Source organism: Zootoca vivipara, chromosome 8 (assembly GCF_965207765.1).
Source record: "Zootoca vivipara chromosome 8, rZooViv2.hap1.1, whole genome shotgun sequence".
NCBI lineage: Eukaryota > Metazoa > Chordata > Lepidosauria > Squamata > Lacertidae > Zootoca > Zootoca vivipara.
In genome coordinates, this window is record NC_142591.1 from 54,716,854 (window position 1) to 54,732,202 (window position 15,349).

The window sequence follows — 15,349 nt, forward strand, 5'->3', positions numbered from 1 at the left end:
ATTGTTCTAGATGGCCCAGGTATATCAGGGATGCAGCCTTCATCTGCACCTCCCCCTGTAGATACTGTTCAAAGACCTCCTCCTATGACTGCGTAAGTACTGATAAGATTAGTTTAGCATTGTTTGGCTCCTTATTTGGGAATGTGAGTTTTAAAAAAAGATGTTTTTATTGAAAGATTTTCCATAAGTAACAAAAGTACATTCGGTCTCTCTGTTTTGAAATTGTAGCATCCTTCATACAAATCAAGTACAATCAGTTTGAGACATTTTTTGTTGTAGACAATGTGGGGTTGAGGGGGGAAGGGAAGAAAGTAGAGAAAGAGACATTTAGGAGAGGGGGAAGGTGAAGGAGACATTAAACTTTCAATTTTACATATATGAGTGGAGCTTTTTTGTCAGTGTCAGTTGGATAGGTGTCTTATTTTTGTTGGCAGAGCAAGAGGTCAAAGGGCCCAAGATATGTTGGTTGCAGTTGATTGGTAGCAGTGTGTTTTGTTTGTGGGAAGGGGGTGTTGTTGGGTTATGTTAGCCATATTGAATTTTATGTTGTCAGGGAAGATCGGTCATTGTCTTCTTGGCTTGTATATGTGATAAAGGGGGGCCACACAAGGGAGACGGCATTCTCTTTGGTTTGTCTCCATGATAGTTTCAGTTCGTTGGTTAGGTTTTTTTAATAGGGCGGTTTACCATACAGTTTGATACCAGTTGTCCCTGGACACTCCCTATAGGGCCCTCCAGTGTCTGGCTAGAGGCACTGCTAGCTGCTGAGAGTAAGTGGCTTATAAGTTCTTTGCCATGTTAACGTGCGTTATTGTCTTGGAATATATTTTGTAGGGCCTATTCTGGAGTTGCTCCTCTTACCTGTTTTGCTATTTGAATTTGAAATGGAATTGTGGAAAATTTGCCAGCTTTCTGCAAAACTGAAACTGCTTTTTAGATGATAAATGAACAGTGTAGTGAAAACTAATAAAGTATCACCTGAGAAAGACAGATTTCAATTAGTAACACTCTTAGGTTTTCTTTAAAACACATTGCATTTTTACTCTTTTGAATGCAGAAGTAAAATAGGAGCAAGAATTGCAAATGACAGACCGAAAGGTCTGTGTATGTTTCCCGAAGAAAAACCAAAGACCTCAAAAGACGCTACTTTAGCTTATCAGCATGAATTACAACAACAGGTGAGAAGCTGAAATTTGTTTGGAAAATATTTTTGTAATGTATCTGACCTTCAGCTATAAAATTTTATAAAACAACCTGTACTGTATATTAAAAGGAACAGCACCCTAAAATAACTTTCCTTTCCCCTGCATTGCTAATCATTCCACTATTGATTATTTCTAATCTAAATGGGTCCCTGTATCCTCTAGTAAGAATTAACAGCTTGAAATACATTGGCCAGACTTTACACATAGGGACATAAGAAGCTCCTCATATTGAATCAGGCCCCTGGTCCTTCTGTCTCAGTATAGTCTGCATCAGTGATTCTCAGACAGTGGGACAGAACCCACCAGTAGGCCAGTTTCTGGTGGGCCCCAGTGCCACAGCCTGCCCAGCCCCTTAGCTGTGCCATATTCTTTTGCCTGGACCAGTGCTGGCACCAGCAACTCCTCGGATGCCATGTAATGGTGGCTGGGAGGCAGAAAATTTCAGCAGGCAAGGAAGGAAAGAAGGTGTCATGGGGACTCCCTACAGGGACCCTCCCCCAGTCATCCTGACTAGCACTTCGCCCAGTGATAGCGCTAGCAGCGGGTCAGGAGGAGGGAATGAGGAATGGAGCAGAGTGCAGAGGGGGCTCTCAGACGTGTCAGAGCCTCGACACCGACCCAGCTGTCCAGAGGTGGAAGGACAGCGCAGCAAGGTGTCGGAGCCTTTGCAATGCTCCAGCCAAAGGATGGGAGAAGGAATGCAGCCCTTTCTGGTGCCTGAATTGAGGCGCGTGCCCACACACAGGACTAGGGGGCGGCGTTTTGAGGTGCCCAGGCTTTTATGCTGGCTGAAGAGCCGGAAGCAGCCATTGCCTGGTTCTGAATCAGACTAGGCAGTCATGTTTTCTGATATCTCTGCACTGTAAATAATATGCACAATGAAACTCTGAAAGACAGAGTGGACTGGAGCGTCTTTACTTGAGAGTAGCCGCAACAATCCCCTGACAGAAGGTCTCCCTCTTCTGAGGGGAAAGGGCCAGAGGAGGCATTGATGGAAATGAGAAAAATGAAATTTCACCCATGCATTTTTCCTGCTTTCAATGCCAGGTCTTCCTAATAGTTCAGATTTCAAGTTAACATTGTGGCGTCTAATGTACCTCAACAGCTTCCGTTTGATTTAAAGTCTGTTAACCGGATAATTTTGAAAACAGTCATTTATATATTTTCTGTGCTCTTCACTCCAAAAGGCTTACAAGGGTGGCTTACATACAAACAATTCAATTTTAGTATCATTTCTGCTTACTAGGAAGGTGTAGTGTCAGGGTGGACACACAGGCAATAATTTAGGCAATATTTACTGCATAGACATTTGTACCATTCTGAGTTAGAAGCCACCATTGATCATGCTGTACTAGGAATTTTCATGTGGATTTTAAAATGTCTGTGCTTCTTACACCTAGCATTGATGCTAATATATCTTTTTAAAGTGCTTTTAAATAGATATTTAATGCCTATCTTGGGATGCTATGTGCCATATATATGTTTGTGTACAGGCACACCTGTCACTTTGATTGGCTTCCCCAGCCAGATGAGTGGGGTATAAATAATAAATTTATTATTATTATTATTATTATTATGAAAGTAAGAAAATACTCTGATGCTTTTGTTTAACCGGCTTGTTATAGCTACCTGCCTGAGGAAGAAAGTGCTGCACACCAATGCTTAAACTGACATTGAATTCAGTATTAATTTTTATCGTATTAATGAGACATGTAATGCCAAATGCTGATACTTCTTTGCAGATAAGGGAAAGAGAAGAACGTCGCAGGCAAGAGAAGGAAGAAAAGGAACGGTATGAGGCCAAATTAGAAGCTGAAATGAGAGCTTACAATCCTTGGGGCAAAGGTGGTGGTGGCGCTCCTCTCAGAGATAAAAAAGGAAACCTCATAAGTATGTTTGAAATCAGGGGATTTTCTTTTTACTTTATGTTTATGTCTATATTTATTTATATTTGTTGAGAAACAAATGACACTTGACAGGAGAGTAAAATGGATGCACTACAGCGAATTTACAGCATGGAAGAAATCAGCTCTGTTTATTTAGACAGTCAAACAGTAGTTTTGTTTCTTTTAGTGGGAGCTGCACTTGTAAGGGTGATATTTTTTGAAAAATGTAGCAAGAGGTGGCATTAGGAATAAAAGGACGTATAATGGAGGAGAGAATACTGTAATACACTGAAGACAGGCTTATGAATACAGAGTCTCTCCCCCCCCCCCAAAAAAAGCTTTTTTGAGTCATAGTGGTGGTTTCTGAAACATGTTTACCAGTCCCATAATTGAGTCTGCTTCTCGTTTTATATTGATAAAGGATAAACATCTAATTAGGGCTAGATCTTATTTAAAATACTGTGGCTCTCCTGCTAGTAGTTTGGAATTGTTATTGTGTTTATTAAATATGTTTTAATCAGAATGGTAGTTGATATTTGCCAGCTTTAACAAATAATATGGAAGTGAAGAGGTGATAAATCTGGAGACAACTCTGTTAGGCAAACAGCAGAAAACCTCAGTGCATCAATTCATTAGAGTCCTGAGACCTTCCACTTATGGCTTAAACATAGCGCTAACTTCTTTTAAATAATAATAATAATAATAATAATAATAATAATAATAATAATAATCAATAAATTATAACATATTGTTTTGGCTTTTTAGTGTGCTTTTACATAAAGCACACACGGCACAGCACATGCAGCTCTTATCTTGGATTATGGCCTTTGTATTTCCTCTTAACTGTATATCTGGAGAACATTTCTTGGCTTGGAACTATGTCATAAACATGCCTCATGTTGGAAGAAAATATTATACATGGCTGTTTCCCCCTTTTCTTCAGCTGACTTGAATATGATGCACAAGCAAAATGAAGATGCATATCATAACCCAGAGGCACGAGTATATGAAGATAAAAGGGCTATAGTATCTGTTGACCTAAGTTTGGCCTCCCCAAGACTTGAGAATACAGATGAATCTTCAAATAAAATAGCAGGTTTAAATAACACCATCTTTTCAGTTGCGAATGTGTGTTGTGTCCCTGATGAATGACTGTACATTCTTCCTATGCTGTACTTTCCACTGAAGACAATCCTGTATGTTTCCTTGAATCCTCTTGAACGTGGTTTAGTTAGCAGTTCTAGAAACTGCTTGTATGGTTGCACTGATAAATATTTTTGTATTCCTGTTCTCCATTGTGAAAGCACTCTGTGCATGCCCAAGGGGTTCCTTGCGCATTTACATGGTGTCCGCCATCAAGCGAAGAAAGAGAACAGGAAGCTCCTCAGTATGCATTATAATCACTGGGTCTGCGTAAATTATTTCCTGTTAGTGTTGTCTCCTTTCTTTCCTTCTCCTTTTGCATCTGAATAACAGTGTTCAAGTTCCAATATTCTGCCAGGAAGAAAAGAAGCAGCAGTCTTAAAAACAATAATGTTTCATTCTTGACTTGGTTTGTAGTTAGTGACATTAAAAAGGAGCTCTTTGGAAGAGGTTAAAAATGCTTAAGAAAATATTATTTGGGAATAAGATAGTTAGAGCTAAATTATGTCCACCTATATATTGAGTACCTGCAACCCAACCATAATATACAGTACATTGTAGCCATGATCCAGAAAACTAGTGCTAAGTAGTCTGTTTTGCAGATATCTCCAATGCAATGCATGCAGTTTGATAGTCCATGGGTACCGTATTTTATATTTTTACTAACTAGTTGGTCACAATGAAAACTGTTTTAAAACATGGGATTATACACCAGTGTTCACAAGCATGGAACATGGCAAGGTATATAATATGTTTAAATGCATTTTTGGGGTTAGAGAAAAAGAAACTAATAACCCACAGCCTAATTATTATATTTTCTTGTTTCGTCAACCACGTGGAAGTGCTTGGAGGCAGATGCCAGGATTTTCAGTTTTGTAATAGAATTACTTTCTAAATTTACAAATGAATTTTTAAAGTACAATTAAGGGGGAATTCAGAAATCAAATACTGAGATTACTCTTGCATGTGGGGTTATCAGATGCATTTCCCCCATGCAAATAGTTCTTTTTAAATATTAATAAACTGAAATATATGGCAAACCTTTTTTTTATAGCTTAAAACACCATGGACATAGTGCACAAATGCAGAGAATTCCCACAAGCTCAAAGGAGTTAGTTTCCACCATCTCATTGCCTACACCTGTGCAGAGAAATGTGCACAGACCGAGCAGAAGGCTCAGAAGGGGAATGGGAGATCTGCAGACATGTCCCCCTGCCCCTTGCTTCATGCACATAGCCTGGTGCAAGTCATTTATGCTTTGATAGAGAGTGCTTTAAGTATTCAGTGACCTCCCATTCCCCCAGTGGCCTATTCCACAGCCTGCATGTCACACATGTGCAAGGAGAATAGGGGGAAAGAGTTTCTTTCAAGGATCTGGAAACAGCTATACAAATGATTTTAATTTGCTCCCAGGGGACCCGATGCTGTTTCCTTGTTCCTTTATTTTTAAGCTCAGATAATTCAAGCGTTTTAGGTTTTGCTGTTTTCACACTACAGCACTTGCTGACTGGTTTTGTTGGGAGCTTCACATGTTGCGAAGGCAAGTTTCATTGGGTTAATGTTGCCAGTGTTATAGTATTCTTTAAAGCAAGATATCAAACATGAGTTTGGAATCTTCTGTGAGATAACAGGTTTAACAATGTTTGCAAACTGTATTTCTTTTTTAAAAAATAGGTTTCACATATACACAAACATCCCCATTTGCTCGTGGTAACATTTTTGGTGAGACCCCAACACCGGAGCAGCTTAGGCGGCAAGAATCATACAAGAACTTTCTTCGTTTCCAGGTGAGTGTGTATAAGTATTAAGTGAGGTAAAATATTTTTCTAGTTTAGCAAACTTGTATTAATGACTTAATAACTTTTAAAGATTTTGCAAAGCAGTGCTGCTCATGGCTTTTAATAGATTAAAATCAATATATTTTTCATATAGTATTCTGGATATTTATAAGGAAACCATTGTCCAAGTGCTGATTCTTTTATATAGCCAAACAAGCATCATTTGCACATACAAAGCCAGTATTGTCAGGCTTGGGGAAACCCCCAAATCTGCAAAACAAACCCAATTTTTAGAAGGAAATTTGGGTGTGGGGCATGGGTGGGGCAGGGACTGAGCATGAGCATGCTTAGTGCCCACCAAACTAAATGCCAAGAGGGGTAGAGAGGAAGTCCCCTTGCCCCTGGTATGTGTGGAAATGGAATAACATAGGAAAGGGCATGGCTGGCAGGAACCTTGCATGGGAGAACTTCATCCTGCAAAATTTAGTGTTGCAGTAGGAAGCAACACAAGCAAAACAAGACTCAACTGAGTTCTTTTTTACTAGAAGTCTTATCTTTATAACCAAGGAAAACAGCTTGGAGTGGATGTTTTTACAGAAGGCTAAGCCTAAACTTTTTAAAACTAAGCTAATTCTAACTAGCTAGATCTGTGTTGTGTGGAACTGTATAGATAGATAGATAGATAGATAGATAGATAGATAGATAGATAGATAGTGAAATTTCCTTTTTATCCCCTCTCCAAAACTAGAAATTTTAGTCTAGTTTACTATGTCCTCTCAAGCTTCTCTTCTAAGATAGTGCTGAACACCAGGTTTCTACAGACTTCCTACCCATAGAATTTAGCTTCTGAGATAAGTTCTTACAGGATTTGGCTCCTAGCACATAGTCATCTTACTGTGCCCTTATTAGTTGGATAAGTTTTCATTAAATAAGTGGATGTTACGTTCCCTTTCCTTGCATGTCTTCTTAACTTTCCTTGATGCTTTGTCGACTGGGGCCAAGACACTCTTTCAGCTGGGGCTCCCTGTGGCTTGAGAAGGTGGGGTTGGCAGCCTGTATAGAAAGCGGGAGGTGCATAAGGCTGTCTGGTAGATGGTATCAAGGCAATCTCTGGTTGTTAAGTAAGACCCAAAGCAAAATATTGTAATGGATAGAAGACTTTCCTTTATCTGTGCATGGGTAGAGATGGGTAGACTTCCACTTACAGCCATGATGCAGATCTTAAAATAGATTTTATAATCTCTGTTAAGGCTTGATTATTCTTAAGCTGCTCTTTCTGGCAGATAAATATTTGGTCTTTTCCTTCATAGATTGAGGAGAAAAGAAAACGAGAAGAGGAAGAGCGTGAAAAACGAAGACTTGAAGAAGAAAGGGAAGAAAAAAGGCTAACTGAGCAGAGGGCTAAAATACAGAGAGAATATGAGGAGGAACTAGAGAGGAAACGAAGGAGAGAAGAAGAGGTGTGGTATCTGACTTCTATAGATGTGATAGGTTTCCTCCCTTAAAGAGAATCAGGTGCCCCTGGAATGGAGTAAATTATTGTGAAATCTCATTTTTTTAAAAAGACTCAGTGTAATAATAATACTAAAAGATGTCAAGGAGGGAATTGCTGAAAGTAATCTTCCTTCATTGTACACCAGATACTCACTTCTTTGTTCAGGACTTGCTAGTTAACTAGTGACAGAGAGAATTATGTTTATTTGTTCATTATTATTCACCCCACAAATTATACTTCAATCCCACAAAGGGATTAAAGCAAGGCTTACTGATTTCAGTGGGGCACATTTCTAAGAAGGACATTCTGAGTGTTAGGCTCTTTTCAATTGTGCGTGTTCTCTGTCTCTGTATTTTTCAAATTGCAGTCAAAGTTTGCTAAACATACTGGTTTTTGTTTTGTTTGCTTTTTGCAACGTCACATTTTTTTTATCTTCATAGCAAAGATTAAAAAATGAAGAACTGTATCGATTAGCTGAAGAAAGAAGAAAAGAGGGAGAGAGAAAAAGGGCGGAAGAGGAAGAAAGGCTGGATAAACAGCTCCAGCAGAACAGTGAAAATGAAAGACATGCTGGAGAAGAAAAGGTAATCATATTTCATAAATTGTTCCTTGTTGGCTTGGATTTGAAGAGGGTAATTTATTTCTCCTCCTTCCCCACGCCTACAGTTCTTGTAAAAATGGGTTCTAGGTGTGTGTATGGAACCTCCAGAATGGCTTTCTGAGGGGTGGAGGAGCTGTAGAGGGAGAGAGGGAGAGTGAACTTCTGTATGAGCAAAAGTGCCTCCTAGCTGGGGAATCTAAAACTATGATAATTATTTCAAAAGACAAATTCCATTTATATCAAGGAACTGCAAAGGTGTCTGAGGAGACCATTTGAAGACTAAACCACAGAGCCTTGGGCTTGCTGATCAGAAGGTTGGCGGTTTGAACCCCTGCGACGGGGTGAGCTCCCGTTGTTCAGTCCCAGCTGCCCACTTAGCAGTTCGAAAGCACATCAAAGTGCAAGTAGATAAATAAATACCGCTACAGTGGGAAGGTAAACGGCGTTTCCGTGCACTGCTCTGGTTCGCCAGAAGGGGCTTAGTCATGCTGGCCACATGACCCGGAAGCTGTCTGCGGACAAACGTTGGCTCCCTCGGCCTATAGAGCAAGATGAGCGCCGCAACCCCAGAGTCGTTTGCGATTGGACCTAACGGTCATGTGTACCTTTACCTTTAAGTATATGAGAGCATACGTTTAAATGGATAGTAGTAATGAGAAAAAAATTGCAATGTTAGTAGATGCATTTCTATCAACATTTTAAAATGTTCATGGAATTAACTCTTGTCATGTCCTTGACAACAAAAAGTCAAATTTGATTTTCTGTGCCAGGGATGGACAGAAAGATCAAAATTTGTTGATTAGACCTCTGTGTGACTTGAAGTAGGTAGTCAAGGATTTCTGACCCCACCCCATTGTTTAACAATGGCAACAACGGGGAATGGGCAGTACCATGGCATGCATCCTTTTTCAAAACTATATCTGGTAAAATTCTGGGATCCATGCTGAAACCTTTGCATTGATGATATTGGACACTAGCAAGACTTCATTATATAAACAATTCCTTATCATTCCTTTGTCATACCCCGAAAATAAGCCATAGTGATAGACAGTTTAACCTTGTAGGTTAAACTGTACCATACTTAATAATAATAAAAAAAGGCATCCCCTGAAAATAAGCCACCGTGGTTTTTTTAATAGGAAAAATAAATATAAGACGGTGTGTTATTTTTGGAGAAACACGGTACATAGATCCATCTTTGGGAATGTCCAAAAGCACAGAAAATTTGCAGGTGGTTTTTGTATTCTTTGTGGATCTTCTTCACAGAGATATTGAAATGGAACTACTGTAGGATTAGCGTAGCTTTGCTCTCCTTATGTAGAGGGTGCAACGAGGATCTTCCTTGTAAGAATCTGATAAACCACCTCCTTGCGGCATCATGCATGGAATTCGGGTTATATTGAAAAGACGGTTCTGCTTAATATCCTCAAGTAGCATGACAGGGCATGGTACTTGGCTTTGACTGATAAACTTACGTGGCGACATAGGATGATGCATGGCGGGGATGGAAAGATATTTTGATGCTGATTGGTTTATATTTTTCCCCTTTATCAACTCATACTTGGAGAAACCTAGTCTTCATGTATGTCTTACATCTTTTTAGCTTGGTTATTAACTTGAACATACTGCTATTTTCTGCCTTCCACATGCTATGACTATACATTGATGATTGATACCCATTACAGTTGGTTTCGTGTTGTATTGAGACATCTCATCAACTACCAATGTTACAGTATTTTCATTTATTCAGAGAACCTCTTCTTTCAAATTACTAGCATTTCATCTTTTAAAATTTTCCATGAATTTTGAAAACTGTTGAAAGAACCGTAAATATTCCATATGTAAATAATGAAGTATACTCCTTTTATAGCTTGAATTCAAAAGAATTAGACACCAAAGGCTCATTTGTTCAAAGCAACAATTTGAACTTTGAGTTCTTCTAATGCTTCTGTTATTAGGTGGTGGAACTGTGAGGAGTGGGGGGGGGGGAGGGTCATGAGCACCCTCAACAGACACAGCTTTCAGAGGGTTCTACAGTCCACCTGACTAAGGTATTGAGCATCCATATCTGGCTAGGCCTGTTTCTTAAAATGACAGTTAAGGACATGCAAATTTCATTTCACAAGCTCCTTCCATCTAATCCACACCATACATTTCTTTCTTGATTTAAGTAGGCTCAGTCATAACCTAGATCATTTTTATCCAAGATATATCAAGATCAGTATTTTAATTTGCTGAATTTCAGCTTTTCAGATGAGCACTTTAATGGTAACATTCAGAAATATTGTACAAGCATTCAGTTAGTTTTGCATGGGAATGGATGGGATTGGATGTGTAGGGCCTGCCCCCGGTCAGAACACATGACATGTGCTTAGAGGTCTCTGTGTTCAGTACAATTGAAAGATGGGATTTACAGACTGCATGGTTGGAGTTTATATGTAAGGCCTGCATATGCCCTGACCAACATATGGAAGGTGGGTGGGGCCTCCCATAGCAATTATGACCCCTTTTCTTCCCAGGGTACAAAACTGAACTCTAAAGGGGCCTGTTTTTATTACATAATGTGAAATAGCTTCATCCTGTAAAGAGAAAGATAAGATAAATCTATATATGCTAAGCGGATATTACACGTGCAGAGAAAAACCTGTGTATATCTTTTGCAATACCTTCAGTATCCATTTTCCTTTCTCTTCCTCACAATCAGCCCCCCCCCACTGTAAGATTTAAACATGGTCCGACAAGGGACAAGCTCTTTGATTATGCTGCCTACTTCTTTGCTGAACCTCTTTCCACCACTGCTACATTGGTGTACATATCCCATAGACTTTGTGTATTCAATATTAAAAACAAACAAACTTCTGTGTAGTTGGAATGTTCATAAACCTTCCCAAAAATATCTGTGCAGCTGGGTCAATTGAGGTTCCTAATCAACTGAAGTTAGAGTCCTTATCGTTAGCAGCAACAGAGAATTTAAACATTGGAGTATACATTTAACAAATGACTTTTGACTTTATCTATCTGATTTTAGGGTAAATGGGCAAGCTTGCTTTTTCCTGCATTTCCTGTGTATTTCGTTCTTTAATTTCCCAGTACCCCTCTCTTTGTAGCCATAGATTCCTAAAAGATTAGCCAAGTGGGCTTTGCTTTTGGAAATAGATGCTGACAAAGCTTATTATGTCAGATGAAAGACTTTCCTTGGTATATAAATACTTTTTTCAAGTTGCTATTTAAGCAGGAAATTTTAATCTTCTCACCCCTCTCCATTTTTTTTCAGATTTCTAGACAACCTTCTCCTCTCATTCCATCTCTTCAGAACAAAGCTGTTGTAAAAGAAGAAAGGTCTCTTTTAGTGGAGAGTCGTACGTCTTACTATACACATGTATGTTTGCCTTTTATTCAAATATAATCCATGAATGCATTTCTGGCACTTTGCATCTTGACTTAAACCCCAGGGGTGTTTTAATGGAGGAAAAATACCACCATTATCAGTTGACATCTAATATCTTGGCAACCTTCTGATAATTTTGTCATCAGTGATTTGGATTCTAAGGGGCTTGTGCTGATCTGGTTTTGTGTTCTTTTCTCTTTGAATCGTCTACTCCCCAGCCACCGGGGCTGCTTTGGGTGCAAGAGGCCAGGGAAAACATGCAGTTGGTTGATGCGGCTGCACCGTGGCCTGGGCAGTACCCATTCCAAGAAGCCAATAGGGGCTCTACATTAGTTCCTGGGGGCGTGGCTCAGGGTGCAACCTGGAGGGAAGACTTATCCCCCTCAATCTGTTGCCTGAGCTTCAAATAAGAGCCCAGGCTGATTCTCCAGCCATTGCCATCTTCCCCACCCTCCCTCCCTCTCTTAGTGTACATTCTTTTTCTCTGGATATTTGTTGGCCCCTGGTTGACAGGGGTGGAGAGAAATATTATTCATAGTTATAACTGGCCTACGCCTGCAAGGTGGAGAACTTTGCTCCAGCAAATAGACTAGGTGATAAATTGGCCAGTAGATGGAGGGGTGCCTGGTAAATGGATCCATGCCCTGTGCCATACCAGCCCCTGATATGCACTGTAACCAAAAAAAGTTGCAGGCTTGCTTAACCCATAATGCTTTTCCATATTCAGTCATTGCTCTCCTGCATCGCACCTAGGTGCTCGTGGTACACAGAGACTGCTTTTGAAACTCCTCTTGGTCTCAAAAGCAGTTTGCCATGTGGAATGTCAACGTCTGTTATGAGAAAATCGAACCTCTGAGCTTGTGAATGTTTGTTTCTTAGACTGAATGAAAATGAGCCATACGAAGTTACTGTTTTCATTTTATTGATGCAGTCATTTTTAGTACAATTTATATGTTAATGTTTTACTAGGATGTTCCCAGAATCCCATCTCCTCCAGTTCCAGCCAGAAGAAACCAGCTACGTGCCTATGGTAAGAAATCTGTATGCCATGAATGAATATGTCACTTCTTTGGCTGTGATTTTTGGCCAAGAAAAAGGCTTCCTTGGGTCTTCTGTATCATTTTTGTTTTGTTGCTATACTGATTTACAGAAGAAAAGAAGAATGTAATAAGTGAGCTGTCAGAGATGAGGAAGCAGCTTCGCAGTGAAGAGCGGCGACTCCAGGAAGAGTTGTTGAAAGTCCACAGTGATGACGATGACATGCCAGCGAAAGGGTGAGTGTTTTTCAGTCTATACTTGGGCGTTTTGTAAAGTGTGCAATTTCTCTTGGGCAGGTAATATGTAATTGAGCAAATATTAAAAATGCTCCCCTGGAATTAAAAATTGCCAGTGGAAGGAGTGACAAGGGACTTTGGCTGTGCTGCCCTTTGTTGCTTTACACACCTCTGTAAGTTATACCCAGGTGGTCTGTCCCTGGAACCTCCTGCAGCTGTTGAAGTGCAAGGAGAAAATTGCAGAATAATCCATTAGTGGAATCTCCCTATAGCCTCTTTCCTGGTGCAAGAGTTAGGATGGAGCTCATGTTAGAAGCAGTGGGCTCTGGGATGGACTCCCAAGACTTTCTCATCCACACTAAAGCCACGGTGCCAATGCTTCATTGCAATGAATTTTCCTTGCACCAGGTCTTAGATCCACAATTCTGTTGATGAGGCACAAGAGAGCCTAAGACTGAGGACTTTGTTCTCACCTTAAAGCTACTCGTGACTCTAGTTGTCCTTAGTTAATGGCCCTTTGGGGCTGCACATGGTTCATTCTGAGTTCCTTTCTTAACCTATTGTATCCAGAAAGGTTTGCGGGTCCTCTAAGGAATATGAAGTTAAGCGAATGTTAGGACTGTGATGTTGCATTTATTAAGTGTTGGGTCATAAAAGTTTTTGTTAGTTGTTTCATCTCTCAAAGTTTGGCCCAGCTTAGTTATGCATCTAGCATACTTTTGGCATAATGGAAGAAACTTTACAGGCAAATTGTCTCTGTCCAAAGTACTCCTATAGATTACATTGCCTGTCCCTGCCCTGTGGTTTTATCTGACTCTGTAAGTAGAATGTTTACTGAACTGGGATTCTGCATTTCTTTCCTGGTTGGCTTCTAAACTCCAGTCTGAATCAGATATCTCAACTATTCTCTAATCCCCCCCCCCATTTTGTTTATAAATGAACCTACATCATTCTGAGGTTAGTTTTCTAAGCATGGTTTTGGTTATTTTTAGCAGGAGGAAAGATAAATATAACATGGATGTATTTGAGATGGCTAGGCATCGTATGCAAGCTCCAGTCAGACGACCGTCATCAAAAGATGTCTCTGATCCTATCAACATACAGAATATCCGGGATTTTAATGAACTTAAATACAAAGGTTAGTCTGTTGTCTTTCTTACGACGGGACACTTCCTCAGTTTTAAAGGGAGGGATTCTAATGAAAGGAAACTGCTTAATTTGCTTGTGGCACACAAGTGGGACCTGCAACAAATTTTCTGGTCAGGATTCTAGCTAATCACAGCACTCTTCAAGGATACTATTCCTCCTCCCTTGGTTTTCTGCCCCATTCCATACCCCTCCCACCAACTGTCAGTCAATATTCCATTTCCACTGAGCATGCTCAAGTAATTAGAACTTTGCTGGTTCAATGTACATCATGAGTTCAACCAGAATACGTCAAGTATTTGAATAACCTTTAAGAACATGTTGAATTATGATTTAGCCTTACCCAACAGACAGCAAAAAATCCCCAAAACCACCATCAGTATGTGCAAATCCTCTCCCACAAATAATCATTGTGTAAAAAGGACCGTGTGTGTATTATCCATAGCACTCTTTTCCCAGGTAAAATAAGAGAAAACTTTTTCATCATTTCAAAGAAACCAGAGCACGTTTTGATCACTATTTTTATATATGTTTGATAATATTTTATGAGAAAGGATATCATGAGACTTATAAATGTCATTCTCAGATTGGTGCGGGAAACATTCACTTAAAGGGTCATATTGCCTAATTTCCCCATGGCACTTACACGTGACTTGGAAGATTTGGTTATTCTCTTTCTCCTCTGACTATTCCTTCAATTTAACCCCAAAGCAGATGCCCTCTTCCTCTCTTCTGAGCTCTGGTTAACTGTTCTGTTTCTATCCTCCTCCTCCTCAGCCATCTTGGTTCATTCTTTTGGGATCACTTAGTTTTTCTCTCCCAAAAAGATCAGTCCCTTCCCCCCCGCCGTTTGCCTTTCCTGATCTGCCGGACTTCTCTTTGCCACTTTGCTGTGCCATGGCTATCACTGGCAAACCTTAAAACATAGCAATTCAAAATGTAAGAATCCTGCAAAAAAGGATCTGCTGTCACCAAAACCTCCCCCATTCCTCACCCTGCTGTATGCTTAGATAGGTTCCAGCATTGAGCTCTTCCACCCACTACTCTCTGTCATTGCTAGAAGGGGGTGGGGAACATAGTGGGATGGCACAAACAGACCATCCACTTTGCCTGGCTCTGGGCAAGTCCACTCAGTGGAGACCAATCCTTTGGAAGTCCTTTCTACCTCTGGACAGAAAAAAGGCACACAGCTGTCTCTGAAACTGCAAGCAATATCCAAATTGGCCACCAGACGGCACCAGACAATAATGTGTATGAAGCAGAAAAAGAGAGGGGAAATGATTCTGATAGTAATAATTTTTCTCCTTTCGGCAACACAGAGAATTGATTACAGGTAGGTAGCCGTGTTGGTCTGGATCGAAGTAAAATAAAAAAATTCCTTCAGTAGCACCTTAAAGACCAACTAAGTTTTTATTTTGGTATGAGCTTTCGTG

General features: G+C 40.0%; 1 protein-coding gene across 31 annotated transcripts in view; it reads left to right on the forward strand.

Annotated features, from left to right (window-relative positions):
- Positions 1 to 15,349, forward strand: part of CSPP1 (centrosome and spindle pole associated protein 1) — a 63,601-nt gene that overhangs the window by 35,483 nt on the left and 12,769 nt on the right. For 25 of the 31 annotated variants that reach the window (XR_015951675.1, XR_015951678.1, XM_088676360.1 and 22 more), the window contains 11 exons: positions 11 to 92; positions 1,058 to 1,178; positions 2,948 to 3,095; positions 4,035 to 4,187; positions 5,909 to 6,021; positions 7,323 to 7,472; positions 7,948 to 8,091; positions 11,383 to 11,487; positions 12,466 to 12,526; positions 12,647 to 12,770; positions 13,763 to 13,908. Coding sequence is in view for 27 of the 31 variants with exons in the window: in XM_088676360.1 (XP_088532486.1) it covers positions 11 to 92; positions 1,058 to 1,178; positions 2,948 to 3,095; positions 4,035 to 4,187; positions 5,909 to 6,021; positions 7,323 to 7,472; positions 7,948 to 8,091; positions 11,383 to 11,487; positions 12,466 to 12,526; positions 12,647 to 12,770; positions 13,763 to 13,908 (1,347 nt within the window). In the remaining 4 variants the exon portion in view is untranslated. The remainder of the gene's footprint in view (positions 1 to 10; positions 93 to 1,057; positions 1,179 to 2,947; positions 3,096 to 4,034; positions 4,188 to 5,908; positions 6,022 to 7,322; positions 7,473 to 7,947; positions 8,092 to 11,382; positions 11,488 to 12,465; positions 12,527 to 12,646; positions 12,771 to 13,762; positions 13,909 to 15,349) is intronic. The other 6 variants (XR_015951676.1, XR_015951677.1, XM_088676364.1 and 3 more) reach the window with 1 other exon arrangement.